General features: G+C 32.1%; 1 protein-coding gene across 5 annotated transcripts in view; it reads left to right on the forward strand.

Moving 5' to 3' along the window:
* The window catches only part of LOC145242893 (protocadherin gamma-A11-like), a 245,944-nt gene that overhangs the window by 106,030 nt on the left and 122,533 nt on the right, over positions 1-17,381 (forward strand). Inside the window, exon 3 of one of the 5 annotated variants that reach the window (XM_080106005.1) lies at positions 1,507-1,673. The exons of the other annotated variants lie outside the window; for them this stretch is intronic. Coding sequence (XP_079962131.1) covers positions 1,507-1,548 — 42 coding nt within the window. The 3' untranslated portion in view covers positions 1,549-1,673. Of the gene's footprint in view, positions 1-1,506; positions 1,674-17,381 lie in introns of those variants that run through there. 5 annotated transcript variants of the gene reach the window in all.

Here is a 17,381-nt window from a genome sequence, read left to right on the forward strand (position 1 = left end):
AGAAAGAAAAACATATATAAAATCTAAATGTGTATTTTTATGTAAAATTTTCAGATGAAGATAATGGAAGTGATTTCCAAATCTTTAAGTGCACCTTTAAAGGGCCTCTGAGAGCATAACTCTCTTCAACTATATTCTAGTGAAATGGCCTACTTGATGAGGGAGAAAAGCCTTGTATGCTTCCATTGGGCGATAAAAATGAATCTTTTCAGGAGGCCAATAACAACTCCTCCACTTAATGGAAAAATATCCTACCACAATTTTTGTATGCTACCTTTAATTTTGGAATTTATTAATATTTACTGCTAAACCACTTGGATCATCAATATTTCTATATGTGACCAATCAATTTTTTCTTTGGATTGAACTACTTTTTTCTATTTTTCTCCATAGTGCCTAAACTTCATTTGAAATATCCTTTTGAATCTATGCATTTTCTCATTATTATCAACTTTAATAAAAAATATGACTACTTGCATAATTTTTAGTTTTCAATGTATGTGCTCACCAGCAAAATTTATAGCCTGCCTATAAATATCATTTTGCAAACTACTTTCCTCTGAGAATAAGAGCCATTCTTTGAAACTTCATGGAATAATGAAAATCTTGAAGTTTTTGTATTCCTTGGCATTCTTGTAATTTCTAATTTACTAAGTTTATATTTAATTCCTTATATTGAATATCAAACTTTTTCATCTGGTTAGGACTGTCATATAAATATTAACATTTATACTTGTTTTAAATGTACAGAATTATTCACTAGAAACTATTAAACTAGAAATATTTATTGAATTTTTAATATATATATATATATATATATATATATATATATATATATACTACTACTAAAACTATGGATCTTGCTTGCCTGTTTGCAAATTTGATGATGTCAATAAAAGATGGTGTCATCAGCGGTTTTCAAGAATATTAAAGTTTTGAGTCAGGTAAACTCTGTGTGTGTGTGTGTGTGTGTGTGTGTGTGTGTGTGTGTGTGTGTGTGTGTGTGTGTGTGTGTGTGTGATAAGAAATTATATATTACTTTTAATACATTTTTCAAGTTGTTAATAATGAACCTCCTTATTTCTGAATCAAAATGCAAACATGTGCAAAAATTGTCTGATATTCCGTTTGGTTGATTTAATCTTCACATCTTCCGAATCATTTTAAGGAATGAATAAAATCGATTAGTATCAGGCATTCTTAATTGTCTTTAATTCATTCATTACCATAAATGTATTTAATTTATAAAATTCACATCAGCATAAACTCTGGACTTTAACTAAATTCATTCTGGAAAATGGAGCAAGCACATTGAAACATCTAATGCATCAATATATTCAGTTGATAGAAAGTTTATGTTGGTTCTTTTATTCTTGAAGTTACCACATAATTTCTAAAATAAATGCTTATTTGAATATATGATTGTTGTATACAATTTTGAAGTGAAAATTTCCTCCATATTTTTCTGTTATTAGATTTACTTTACATTTTATTGTTGTAATTCAGGAAATCAAAGAAGCATGGCAAATCGGTGCCACAGGAACTTAATGAAAATCAAAGAAATCATCCATTCGAGGTGTTGGCAAGGCTTATTTTGCAAAATAATAAAAAAAGAAAGAACTTATTCTGCGATTCGTATTGTCATGAAAAGTGGACCCCTTATAATAATCCACAATGACTGCTAATAGTGGTTGATTGAAGGTGGAGTGCTGGAATATTTACCAAATCCTCAGAAACATCAAGAGAAGATGATGTTGACAGTTTGGTGGCACGAAGAGGGATTAATCCACTACATTTTCCTGGATCTCAGTAAAACGGAAACTGCAGAGAAGTATTATCAACAAATCGATGTATCACACCCGAAAGTGCAGTGTATGTTTCTGTAATTGTGCAACGGAAATGCCCAATCATGCTGCATGGCAAATCTCAACAATGTCTCACACATTTTGTGGAAACTTAACAAATTGAAATTTCACCTACTATATTCACAGAACCTCTCACCTACTGCCACTTCTGCTAGCAATTTGACCACTTCTTTGTAGAGAAAAATTATTAACAAAAGAAAAAAGAAAAAATATTTTAAGTGTTTATCCATTATGGACCTAAGAATTGGAACTATGATACATAAACTTGTTTGTATGTATCAAACATTTGTTTGCTGTAATGGGTTTTGTTTCGAATAATGTAATCTGAATTTAGGCTGATTTGAATGGTTTAACCTTACAGAAGTTAAAAAATAATAGAAAAAATAATTCCGCTTACCAAGCCTATTTTCAGGCAATTTTTATTTGGAACAAGGAGAACTATTATCATAAACTTGAAAAACGTATTGAAAGATTAAAGATGTCTTATTTTTAATACATCTTTAAAGAAACATATGATATACATACACGCACAGAGAGAGAGAGAGAGAGAGAGAGAGAAAGAGAAAGAGAGAGAGAGACACACACATACACACACATATATATATATTTACATATATATATATATATATATATATATATATATATATATATATATATATATATATATATATATATATAATAAAACTAAAGTTAAAAGAATAAACTTGAGTGGAGTCTAAATGAAAAAAAAATACTTCAATCCAATCAAAATAAAAAACAACTTTGACATCCAAGACTGCAAATATTAAAATCAGCTCAACAACTGAACCTTTAGATCAAGCAGAGCTATTTTATATGAAGTTGAGGCTAATAAATCTATAATGTTATTCATTTCAGTTCCAAGAATTCAAAATAAACAATGATTAGGTGTACGATCGTTATTTGGGGCCCCTAGCGCTGCTCTGCAATTTTTAGGTTCAGAGGAGATAGAGTTTGTAAAATATGGAGAAAGATAGATAGACGGACAGACAAATAGTCGTTTATATATTAGATTAAAGTTTCTTTCTTATTTTTACTTTTGAATTCCAATACATATTATCTTTAGCACCCAAGGAAAGAAGAGGCATATTGCAATTAAAAAGTAAAAAATAAGAAAATAAAAAAAATTCCTAACCCTCTTAGAAAGAATTGTACACCTAATCATTGTTGATTTTCACTTCTTGGAAGTGAAATAAATTCATTAATCTACACTTACTCTATTATCATTATTATAAATATGTGTGTATATACTTATTACAAAAATTATTCTCGATTTAGAATTTTTTTCCTAATGTCAAAAATCAATATTTTTTCCTTTCTAAAATTTTTGAAAAAAAAAAAAAAACAAGATAAAAAATATCCGGGAATGTTTTGTTATTTCTATATGTTTTCTATGAGTCTGTTTGTGGTTGATTATTTTAAAGAACAAATGATCGGTAAGTAATTTTTATTTTCCATTGTAGTCTAAAAAGTCATCAGATTGATTAGTCTCATTTCATGGTTGCTTTTAGTACTGTAAAGAATGTATTGTTATTTGAGATTCATTTTTTAATAAAACATCCTCGTTTTTTAAGTCGCTTATGCAGAAGGCTATTTTAACATATGCTTTATTGACTGTTTAAGTCTGGCAAGTAGTTAGAAGTGTATGATTGGTTTTATGGATACCGGCGCTACAGACTATAAAATCATCGATGTCGATGCAGATTCTATAAGATATACTGTGATGCTCTTTGCATTAATATCATGAAGAGTGGCATGAACTCTCTTCCACATAAGTATGAGTAAAAATAGCAACTTGCATTCAATTAATCGTATAAAAGAAATCGTTTCCAATGACATTATACTTTGGTTTTAAATAACCCAAAAAGTTGCTATGATGTTAAACAGACAAATCAAATGAAGGAATCAAAGAACAGCAAAGAAGCGGAACTTGTATCTTATATGTATTCTAAATCTTATTAAAATCAAAGGCAAAAAAGTTCGGGGTAGGGGGGCAGTATACTGCTCAAGTTCTTATTTTAAAAGTGTAAGCGATTAAGCTTCAAAATACTTCAATACAATCAAAAATACACGCATACCCAACTGATTTAAACAGTTTTATTTCAGAAAAATGTTTACACCATTTTCTTTTTTTATACTCGTATTTTTTTTATTTTTTATACATATGATTGAAAAACAATAAGTGTATGACAATTTTTTTTAGAGTTTGTCTTTTCATAAAAGTAGTTCATTTTTAAAGGATTTCTTTTAAATATGATAAAAGTTATAATACATCTTTTGAGCAAAAGTAAACAAAAGAAATTAAAAAAAAAATAATTAATTAACGAACTATTGGATTAGATATACGCCTGCAAAATACTGAGAAGAACCGAAAGGAACACGTAAAACTGTAAAAGAAAAAAAAAAAAAAACCTGTAAAATCTGCGATCTTTTGTTTATATTAACAAATGAAGATGTTGTCTGAAAAATGAGTCTCCACTAACAATAAGATTCTTTTGATATACATTTATCGAATTTCATTCTGGTTATACTGATTTACAAGAAAAGAAAATTGATGTAAGCATAGAAATAGGTGTTTAAAACTAATTTTTGATTCTGATTTCTGCTATGATATCCCTTTTCATTCATCACCTCTAGAGTTTGTTTGTTTTGTTTTTTTGGGTTTTTTTGTTTTGTTTTTTTAGATAAACATATCTACATGTAGAAGAACGTGTAGCATAACATGTAAGGATTAAATTTCATAGAATGTACAGAAAAAAAAATAACTCTGAAAAAGACACTTTTGATCTGTATGCTGTACTTTAATGTGAATAATGTATTGATAATCTGGAAAACGGATAATAACAAAATATAAACGAAAAAAGTCAAATCAAAAACATCTTTAATCAACTAATATTTTCTATCATTTAACTTATCATAGTAACAAAACCATAATACGGCATAATTACGTTTGACACCAGTTCCTGTCAGATTAGCGAAGTTAAGCAACGATGAACCTAGCCAGTATCAGATGGGTGACCATTTGGGACTTTCAGGTGCTGTATGTGCTCTCCGCTTATCTCGGCATTGTTTCCAGTCGTCCTGAACTTCTCCTTACCACTGGATTCAAACAGTGCCGATTCAGGAGAGGTGTGGTTGCGGGTTGCGCAACCTTTGTCACATAATTACACTTACAGCTGCTCCTACAGAGAGTATCCGTTCTGTCAATACTGAACAAAGGCATCGAGTTACAAAACCAACATTTTTTTTACCAGATTTATACAAGAGATAGTATTTATAAATACTTAAGTAAGGGAAGGTAATAAGGCAGGTGATAGAGGAGAGTAAGAGGGCTAAGAGGATATGGAGAGAAAGCAGTAGGGGTAAAGCAATCATGAAAATATTTCTTATCTTAAAATGATCAATGTTGTTAATTTGCTTACTGTGATAAAGTTCAATGAATAAATAGAACGAAATATTAGTAAAATAAAAATGTTTTTATTTGATTTTGTCATCTAACTTTGCAATTGCTCATTTATTTATACATATTAGCATGCACTAAAAAGATTGAAATTTTGTGCCCTCCAAAAAGACACTTTTGATCGGTCTGCTGTACTATAATGTGTATATATCGTAATTTGCATTATACGTGTAATTGTATTTAGTTCTCTCAGTGTTCTGTAACTTTTCTGTTTTTCTGTAATAGATGTTTTTGACCAAACAATCTTTGATGTATTTGTCTTTCATTAAAGCACAAATGCAGGCTTTGTATGAAACGCTAAAACAAAAACTAAAATTAAAATAAAACTCTTTTGGGAAAATACATTTTTTCAACAAATAAAATTTCCTGATAATCCTATTAATGCTTTCGATCAGATCAAAATTGGATTAATGAACAGATTTGCTGAAAAAGCACAGTCGTATGGTATTTTGTATAATAATCAGCACAAAATCATTCAATTACTGCTTGTTTGGTTTCCTGAATTATAAATCCTGATAGTCGAAGATGCAGTAGAAATTCTCTTACTGACAACTCTATAATTACAGTTTTTAATTAACAATTCGAAATGAATTTTATTCCTTTATATATTCTATTGCTCTATATTTCCCGTCAATAACTTTCGAAACATAAACATTGTTATGACTAGTAATGATTAACAGTATTACATGTGAATTTTAAGATGGGCGTAAATGTAACCACCGAAAACTTTTTTTATAGTACTAATAAGCATGACAGACCCAAATAGTTTACTCTTTGTGGCCGCTCCCTATCAGTTTCATAAATTTTTATTTTATTTTTTTTTTATTCAATTTTCACCCCAAACAAGGCACAGTGCCACTTTGAAGTAGGGGGCTACTATTAGGGAATTAATTTGCGGGGTCATTATGAAGGGAGAAGAGTAGAAAGATGTTTGTTAACATTACACTTGAACTTCTGCATATCATTGCAGTTGGGAAAGCAGAATCCCGGAAGGGAGTTCCAAAGACCCGCAGTTCTGGGGAAGAAACTATTGGAGTAAAAGGCTTTCTTGCACCTAGGGCTCTCTACTCTCTCTCTCTCTCTCTCTCTCTCTCTCTCTCTCTCTCTCTCTCTCTCTCTCACACACACACACACACACACACACACACACAATCACTCTCTCTGCTTCACCTTCACTTTCCCCGAAACAAATAAGTAAACAGACTGGTAATGGTGGAAAGAAACCGAAAAACATAAAGCGAGAAAAGGAAACACAAATGTTTTAATCAAAAAGAAAATAAAACTTCTTTATAGTTATTTCATATTAAACCATATTTTGGAATTTTGAAGTGAGAATTGTAATTTTATTATTGGAATCCTTTGAATTGAGTAATTTGTATATTTATTTTTTATTTATTTGCGGACTATTATCCTCATCTTCATAGTTGTTGTTTTACGACGTTTCAGCCAACTATTCCTCTGGCCTTGGTCAGGTGGTTAACTGCGACGACGAGATAAGAATGTGGAATCTCTTAACTGTATCCTCAGTAATTACTGTCTTCCATAGTTGTTGTCGTCTCATCACGTTTTTGGCCGGCTTTGGGTAGGATTGAAACCGCTATCTTCAGACAATGCTCACCTGAAACTGTAGAGACTCAACGCTGCTATCCACTGTGAATAAAGGCATTGAATCCACTGGATAGAGACGTTGAATCCTAGGGGCCTGTGGTGCAGTGGATTCAACGTCTCTATCGAGTGGATTGTGTCATAGGTTTTATACGGAAACCATATTGGAAATCTTGGTGATAATTAACCTGTTGGAAAGAAATCACAGATCCTTAAAGTTATGAATTACGAAATGAAATACTTTTCCCTTGAATATAATGTATTTTTATAACCCAAAATTAAAATATTATTGTAAGAGGAACATGATATAGAATATGATAATAGTGATCATTTTATTTATATAACAGAATGCTTGGGTTAGAGGCTATCGCAAAGTATTCATTCAGAATTAAATATTGATGCGAGAACATATGAATAGAGTTGAATTTGCAAAGTAAAAACAATAATAAAATGTCATCGGAAGCATCACATGTTTATTTCTTTTATCCAACAATTTCTGCATTAGCAATATTTCAAGCCACCTCTTTTTATTTAGACACATGTTGATTAATGTGGACTCATTGTTAAAACATCATACGAATAATCATCTGAAAATGACAATGGCTTAATCTTTAATCAACTTGATTTATAAATAGACTAGCGGGGCGTACCCGGCGTTTCCCGGGTGTTTGGAGGTGTGTGGTTTTGGGTAAATCAAAACTCCGGGAGGGGAGGGGGATTAAATAAAAAAAAAAACATTTTTGTAAGTGAGTATGAGGATCAAACCCGAACCCTTGAGGCAAAGTTGGAAATTAAAGTGTGAAAAAAAAAGAACGTACGACGTTAACTATTGGGCCACCACGACATACTAACGGAAACACGTTTGAGTTATTTATTTACTTAGAATTGGCAGGTGCACGTTTTAATGACTTAATGAGGTCAACTTTGACTGCGGGGGGGGGGGGTAGTATTTTATTTAATGTGGGAACACTTTTTTTATTTTTATTTTCCCAAGATGATGGGGGGGGGGTTAACCAACTTCCCCTATTCCAATTGAATAGCAATTGTCTGATATAAGGAAAATATTTCCACATTGATCAAAGTTTTCGGACGTTTCCGGCGATCGTGGCTGCCAGAATTAGTGTCGCTTTTATTATACGAAAAACCTAATCCATATGCGGTGAGCAAAAAATCTTGAATATTTATCTTCCCGACGTCGAGCAAATTAAACAGACAGGCGACCTCCGTTGTTAACTCAGAGATATTATGATTTATATGTGATATAAAAAGTTTTAAGAACTTACGAGCCGACCGACTACTTCTCGGTAAAAAGCCTTTCTTGGACATACACAAAAAGTGAACATACACACACACATTTTCGCTTTTATGTATATAGACTAGCGGAGGGTACCCGGCGTTGCCCGGGTGTTTAGAGGTGTGTGTGTGTGCTCGGGCAGAGGGGGGGGGTGTTAATCAAAACATAAGAATAAGCGAAGTAAATATTTTTAAATATCAAATAGTAAATTATTAAATGTTTTATATAAAATAAATGTTAAAACTTTAAAAAATCGAAAAAAAACACAAAAAAACTAAAACAGAAAAACGTACGTTAAAACTCTTTAAAAAAGCTGAAAAATAAAAACAAAAAAAAAACATAGAATGTGAAAAATGGCTTAAATAACCCTGTTTCAATATTAAACCTTTAAAAATCGAAAGAAAAAAAAGACATCTCACACCACGATTCGAACCCAAAACTTTTAGAAAATGAGACCACGCTCTAATGAACTGAGCTAAGACGACGTTGACAAAATTAGATCGTTTTTTTTTTTTTATATTTAAACTAAATCATGTTCCGACGTCATTTGCGCATGCGTAGAAGCGAACTTGTCATGAGTGGACGGTTTTTGTTGATCCCTCCCTGTAGAAAACTGATGATTGTAGGGTGAAGGAATTCATGTTTTTGGCCAATTTTTCGATATTTTTCGGGCGAAGGATTGACCTTTAAAATAATACCAATCTCGTGAAAATCCGTGACCCGTGTCGAAAGTTTTTGCGAAACATACAAACACACATACAAACATACATACATACATACATTTTCGCTTTTATATATATAGATGTCACTTTGTTCTTTCTTTTAAGTTTTGATTTTATATATCGTCGCATTTCTATAGTTTATGTATAAGTGCATTTAAACATAACGATTAGTTTATTTAATACTATCGTTCATCTCTATCTATACTATCAATAAAATTCTAAATGTGTTTTTTATTTATTTATGTGTGTATATATACCAATAAAACTTTCGAACGGATGCACCAAATTGAAAAATTCTTTTTTCCCCTGAAAGGTGTGAGTCCTTAGATTGTCCTTATCTATCTATAATTTGTAACGAACAACACCGAGTCACACAAAAAGACCAAAATAAGGGGGTTTGTGCCGTTTTGTGCAATGTCGAAAAGTTACCTGCCCATACCCACGGAATTTAGCACAGTCACGGTAACATCTTTTGGCATACGGACAGGGCTTGTGGCGCAATGGATAACGTGTCTGACTACGAATCAGAAGATTCCAGGTTCGATAATTTTAATCATCATTTTATCCAACGTGTACTGATTATCCTTACTCTTAATTAGAGTATTTTTGTTTTTTCAGTGATGTTGTTTTGTGCATATGGGAATTTCCCATACTCCGAGTTCACAAGATAAGCATTGATGGTAAGACGCTGCTAAGTGTACTTGATGTTGGTGTACTCGATTTTGTGCTTGACTCGGCGTTGTGTGTGTCGACGCGGTACAGCCGCTAGTTTTAAATAATTGCTGTTTGACACAGATAATCTCAATCATAGTACGGATTTATGAACCTTGTGGTATGAGTATTTTAGTAGTGATAGGGACCAAGGAATCGATTGCTTTGGACCCATTATAGGACTTCTTTATAATTTAGACTGCTTTGAATTAGATGTTGTTATAATTTAAACTCTCTCATAGTTTACGTTTTATTTGCTTATTGCTTCTGCATTTGCAGTGGCAAACAACGTGACTCTTTTAACTAAATGATTTTCCATTGTGATAAATATATTTCTTGTTTCACTGATTTACTGACATTTTTCAAAGTGCTTTTGTTTTTGATATCATTTATTAATATACATTCAGTTATAAAAACTATTAATAACTATTTGCTTCTTCATTATCAAACTTAACAAAAGTTAATGTTTTGAACATTATCCGACAAATTGAACAACACAAATGTTCAAATTCAAGGAATTCTACATTTTTATTATTGGCTCCTGGGTTTGCATTGGGCGTTTAGCATTCTGCTATCTACTTCCCTTCGCTGAGTTGGTTTATTAGTTGTGATGATATTCTCCTCATCACTCTACTTTCAGCCTACCTGCTGATAAGTGTGCTGTCATTATTGTAATTGGTATTGGACTAATCTAACTTTCTTGCAGCAGAATCTTCAATTTTATAATTGATAGCATCACATAAGACGCCAAATACATTAAACTTTTAAAGTTTTCAAGAAGACAGGAAACTGATAAAACCGCCCTTTTTAAGAGAAAGAGGTGGGGAGAAAGGAGAAATAATCTCAATATATAAAATAAGTAAATAAAAGAAGCTGTATTGCATTGGCAAATAATACTTGTACTACAAAAGAAAATCAAATATTTTGATAAAGAAAACTGTTATCGTTAGACAGTTACACATTCTAGAGAAAGAAAAGGATAAAAAAGCAACGCTACAACAAAAAAGATCAATAGAAAAAAAAAATAAAAATTACAAAAGAATAATATAGGAAACAAGTAATGGAAACAAAAAAGATTAAAAATAAACAAAAGCTAAAATACAGAAGATATGTTGTTGTATCTGACTGCAATAAGATGTCTTATAAGAAATGTCACCAATTAGAGCAGGCGAGTAACTTAATATCAAACGAACAACCACAATGTAGGAATTAGATAAGAAAAGATTATTAACTCTTATTAAGGCAGACAGCCAATATATATTGGAGACAGGTGTGGCAATAGGAAAACGTTTAAAAAAGAGAGAGAGGAGAAGGAAGTAGAATGAAAAGAAGAAACCAAGAACATACATTTTCTTTTTAGTTGCGTGCAAGTGACTCTATAAGTCACTCCGTCGGTCGGTCGGTCTGTCCATAACACTTTTGTGCTTGGCCTTTTTTGGTTAAGATCAAAGGTCTGTTGTTAATAGATGCTGTTCTTAGCTTTTTATCAAAGTGAACTGTATTTTTTTAAGAATAAAAAATTTAATATCTCAAAGTGTACTATCTGTTCCGGCAGATACTGCAACCAAAGACCATATGTGGGGGCAACTCCACATATAAGACCTTGGTCAATGTAGGGGCAACCCTTCATACCAATTGTCACTATCCAGCTTTCCTACTCCCCGGGGAGTTGGCCCCATTTCCCCTTCACTCCTTACATTAAAAATCGGCCTTGTGCCTAATTTGCTCGGTGGGGGAGCAAGTAAATACCCTTTTCTTTGCCTTTTGGCCAATATCAAAGTGTAGTATCTGGTCTTACTACTTACTGTACTTATGTTTGTAACTTTGTGATATTAAGTGGATGATCACTTTTCTGTATTAATTTAATGTAAAATGATCACCCACTTTACAACCAGTCAGTCTCAGAGCCATTCAAGTCATTCTCGAGATCATTCAAGTTGTTTTTGAAGGATTCCAGTTATTTTTTAAGCATTCAAGTCATTCGTAAGGTCATTCAATTCATCCTTAAGTTCATTAAAGTCATTCTAAGTCATTTACTTTTTATTTATTTAAGTCATTTCAGCCCATTTTTCGGTCATTGTAATTTATCTTTAAGAATTTCATGTCAATCCTACATTCACGCATTCATTCATTACAAGAGAGCATGCGACTAATGACTATCGGCCTTGTTTGTACAAAACTTTAACTTATTTTAATCTGCATTGAATTGGAGGCAAAAACTAAACCCAACAAGATGCACTGAGAAGCAAAGTGCTACATATAACATCACTTAGTTTGAAGATTATTCCAATAAGAGAGTTTTCTTTATAACCACGTGAAGAATAAAATATACGAAATCACATGACCATAGCTTCATCTAGCACTAAAACCCTTTATCTCAAAAGGAAATAATCTAATCCCAACACAATATTTTTTTCTTCTCGTTTTTAACCTGCCGAATTTTAATCTTAACATAGTGATGAGTCATATTAGGGTGATGTAGAACTGCATCCAAACCTATATATTTTCACTGATATATGTATGTATGTGTGTGTAATTCATTTTGTTATACATGTACAATATATTTTATACTATAATTAATATAATTTAAACAACACCTTTCATTTCTAGAAATAAAAACAACTCCATTATCATGCAAAAAGAACTGTGACTGAGATGTGCCAAGAAGATGAGTCAAAATTACACAAAATGAGGCTAGAGTCTATCACCACAATCTAGACTAAGATCCATTCAATGCAGTGGAAATACTTGGACTCACAACTCTGCTGATAAGGTAATGCTTACAGTTGTCTATGGCCAGGACAAAGTAGTGATGACAGATTTCTTGGCAAATGGTATTACAAGTACAAGAGCCTATTATGCTTCACTTTTGAGAAAATTAAGAGAAATTATGAAAATCAAGAGACAAGATCAAGATCAGTAAAGCTATCCTCTTACTGCAAGACAATGTTCCAGTTCACAGTGCATGTCAGCAGATTAGAAGCATGGATGTGGAGCTATTAAATTCTCCCCCATCCTATCTACTCTTCTGACCTTACATCCTCTGACTTTCACTTCTTTCCAGCCATGAAGTTTTTGAAAAGAAAGTGTTTCCAAGATTATTCAGCCATGATTTCCAAAGTCACATCGTGACTGGAGGATCAACCTGGGGTGTTCTACAGAACAGTTTCCAGAGCTGCATTAAACGGTGGAGAAATACATAACTATGAGCGGTTCCTATGTAGAGTAAGATGAATAACTGTGCCTAGTTTCATACATATATATATATATATATATATATATATATATATATATATATATATATAGTAAATTATAAAAATATATATGGCAATTAAGCTACACAGAATATTCCACATTAAACCTGATGAATTCTCACGAGAATGAAACATGGAATATTCTGTGTAGCTTAATTGCCATATATAATTTTATAACTTACTACCTAGCTCTACCTATATATTGAGCACTGTTGAATTAAATACTGAAAATTTACACATAAAATTATGTTTTCATATATTAATTTATGTGATAAAATTAAGTAGTCATTCATATATATATATATATATATATATATATATATATATATATATATATATATATATATATATATCAGTTGAGGAAGTTATTTTATCAATTCTTTGCAGAATTCTATCTAATTCTGCATTATGTTTCTACCTATATAGTTTTCTTTATCATCTGACTGAAGAAAATTAAAACCAAATAATTGATTGATCTAGTTTCAATAAGAATGCAAAAACAAAGGAATATTTTATGCCCTTCTCACCCTCCCCCGTAATAATTTAGTATATGGGGACTCTAATGGAATAGATATTTGTATTACAGTATATTTTTCTTCTATTATCAGGTTGAGATTATACTGAATTTAATAATGTAAGGTTTGTACGAGTATCTTGTGGAGTGTCTGACTTTTAACCGGACACAGACACATACACCTGACTAATAATTACCTAAAGCACACATAAAGACCTAATCCTGCTGTTTTTAGCTGTTATGTTTTACGTTCTCCTTCTACTGAGACATGTTTATACAGTTAAAGGGTTGCAAGATTGTAAAAAAAGGAGCAACTAAATATATCAATACGTCTTTCATAGCACTTAAGCTCAACTGGGATTTCATAATTTGCTCTTTACCAGTACTTTAATCCCTTTGGAAATTAACCTTTCACATTTTTGTTATTCTAACTGTGATGTTTGTTTACAATACCTTGTAAGATATACCATTATTTACATTTCAGAGCAATTTGATCTCTGAAAAGCATATCCTGTTTACTTGATATTAAGTTTCTGGCAAATTATCTTCAAAGTCTACTTGCTCCTCCTCTCACACCTCAACATTTACATACATATATATAAAATACTTAAATTGCTTGTCTTCTAAGGATTTCCTCTACCCCACAGATCCAAATATACCAAGTATAAATCACTGTGTAACTGAGATGGCTTATAGTGCAACAAATTGAGACTACATACACTTCCAGAATTTATGCCAGACGATAATACTGGATAAATATGTTCTAGATTTCATTTAAAAAATATTCATTATGCATAAGTAGCAAGTAAAACAAATAACCAATTGTACATTTTTTGCAAACCAATCAAATCTCTAAAACTTATCTTATCAATGTAGTATATATTCTATGCATATATTGAGAGTGGCAAATGGACAAGTGAAACAGTGGAGGAATTCACTGGTTTTCAAAATAACATAATAAGAGAGTAATTTGTTAACAGGACATATTAAAATAAACAATGTTTTAATGAAAAGGAAACTCATGCCAATATCCTTTGTAGTTAAAAGGAAGGTTTTAGAACAAAGCTGAATGGCCACATAAGGGAAACATAGTTTCAACCATGCAAACAACTATTTATAAATTGGATATCAAATATTCCGATTTAATCTGTATAATCACGTTGACGTACTGGTTCCCGTTGGATCACCGAAGTTAAGCAACGTTGAATCTGATATATATATATATATATATATATATATATATATATATACATACAGAAAAATTGAACCAGTGCCGCCTTTCACATATCACTCTCATAAACCCATTTCCCCGTTCCACTTCCATATGTTTATCCAAGACTTTGTCAGGAAGACACATTCCTTATCTTCCAGAGTTCTTTTTTATGTTTTTATGTTTTACGGAAGTTATCTATATCAGTCGAATATTGAAGATTTATACACATATGAAATTAAATCTCTAGGGATGTTATGGTTTAAGGGAAAAAGATTGTATATTTTCTCAGCAGAGTTATTTATAGTTTATACTCCCAAGATTAAACAGAAAAAAAGAGTTGATCTTTGCTTCTATCGAGGTTGTACAAATATTATTTTTTAATGATTAAATAAGCCAGTCAGATAATGTGAAAGGTTGGCCAGATAGTTAGGATCCTTATAATTTTGAATTAAACCTATTCTCCCCAGAGGATCCTGAGATTATCTAGTTATTTATCTTTACAAACGTTTATTTATGAAAAACCTTTTTGTAGTTCCTATTTACTTATCTCCCCATAAAGGCAGAGTTGGACACAAGGTCGGTTTTAAATGGAGGAAATACAGCTCTCTAAAAAGGGGCACTCTGAATAGGAACAAAAATAAAAATTGCCTCAATCTAGGAGTATTTCTCCTCCACTGGTCAAGGTCAGAGAAGGTGAAGTATGGTATCAGAACAGATACTACACTCTGCTCCTAGCTAAAAGACTAAATTGCAGACGATTATAACCATATATATTTTTTATATATTATTCCCACTCTCCTGAACATTAACCCCATCTATTAATACTAAACCAACTGTGACAATAACAGAAGAGTATTTTGTCCTAGTCTCTTTCACTCGTCTTTTTTTTCTTTTTCTTTTTTCATAATATTTTCTCTTTGTTTTTTCTCCTGCTGGCTTCTTTTTGATCATTTTATACGTTTTCTATCTAATACATTTAAGGATGCTTGTTTTCACATCATCACATTTAAAGGCACATTTCATATTCTACGACTATACATATATTGTCATTGTTGACTTATTATTATTATTATTAGTCTTGATTCATGTTCAGCAGATATAGAGAAATATACAAAAAGGTAGGCTCTCTCTACCATGCTAGAAAGCTACTAACGCCCAAAAGTATCCTGTACCTCTATAAGGCCACCATTCGCCCATGTATGGAGTATTGTTGTCATGTTTGGGCTAGTACATCTGCTACTAGTCTCTCACTCCTAGACAAGGTTCAAAAGAGAGTCGCCAACCTGATAGGTCCTGAACTATCATCTAAGCTTCAGCCTCTGTCCCATCGACGAAATGTAGCATCCTTCTGCCTGTTCTACAAGTACTGTAACGGTGAATCCTCCGATGAACTGCAAGCACTTGTACCCCTTCGATGTAAATAGCCACGACAAACCCAACAAGCAGCTAAATCCCACCCCTTCACAGTTGAGATCCTTAGATTTAAGAGAGCCTTCTACTCTAGTAGTTTCTTCCCCAGAACCACTAGACTTTGAAATTCCTTTCCGGGTTCCTGCTTCCCCAACTGTACTGACATGCAGAAGTTTAAGTGTAACGACATGAACCGACATCTTGTTGGCCAACTCCCTACATAGTACCCCTGTAGGTTATGTCCCTGATAGTAACCCCCTACATCAAAGTGGCAATGTGCCTTGTTTGGTGTGAAAATGTAAAAAAAAAAGAAAAAAAAAAAAAAGAATATATGAGGCAAGTAAAATATAAAAAATTGATTTTTATAAATAAATGGTTGCAGAGATATTCATCTTTGGTTTTCATAAATCTTATTTTACTAGCTTAAGCACTAGTCTGCACCAGAAAATAAATAATAATTATAATCTCAAACATTACATCCATTACATCTCATTATATGAATTAGTACAAAATTTCCATAAATAGAGTTTGTTTTCTGGAACTTCCCATCGTTGGAACATGTTACCACATGATTGCTTTACTGTGAGTCACAACATGGTCATCTTCAAATCCAATGCCAATATATACTCGTTATAAACTAATTCGATTTTGTTCATTCAATTTCAATCCTCTCAAAGTATTTTTCATCATTCTACTGACAATCTATCAATCTTATTCTTGGGCGGCTTTTAGCTTTGATAAGTAGTGACTGATTAGTAACTAAATTATTGCTAAACTAAGTATTAACCTTCATTAGCCAACTAACAAAAGCCACTATGTATATATCATAACTATAATCTAAAATATAACATGATATATATCCCTTTCTAGAGCTTCGTTGAACCGAATAGCAACCTAAAGCTGCAAAGTACTCATTCTAAAACGAGTTCATAAAATGAAGCAAAGTTTTTCTTTTCTATTGAAAATAAAAACAGAACCAGCGGATGTTTCAAATATCACTTTTACAAGGGTCGTTTCAAAAGTAAAGACTCCTATTTTTTTTAGGTTGAAGAGCTCCAAAGACGAGAGTGGAACCACTGAAACCAGCGACTTTTTGTGCTCCAGAATTTATTTTTCTACATAGTTACCACAACCTACAGTGCACTTTTGCCAGGAATTCCATCGCGCGTCTCTGTTTCTGATGCACGCTCATGATAGAGGTTGCTTTCATAGAATCTCATATCGTCAATATCTGCAACAGAGAGATGAAACTTTCAGGTCATAAATGCATAAGTTCAGTCGTTATAACAATGCAATTTGCAATACTGTCTGATCC

The sequence above is a fragment of the Euprymna scolopes genome, chromosome 21, assembly GCF_053919585.1.
Source record: "Euprymna scolopes isolate OS-2025 chromosome 21, ASM5391958v1, whole genome shotgun sequence".
NCBI classification, from domain to species: Eukaryota; Metazoa; Mollusca; class Cephalopoda; order Sepiida; family Sepiolidae; genus Euprymna; species Euprymna scolopes.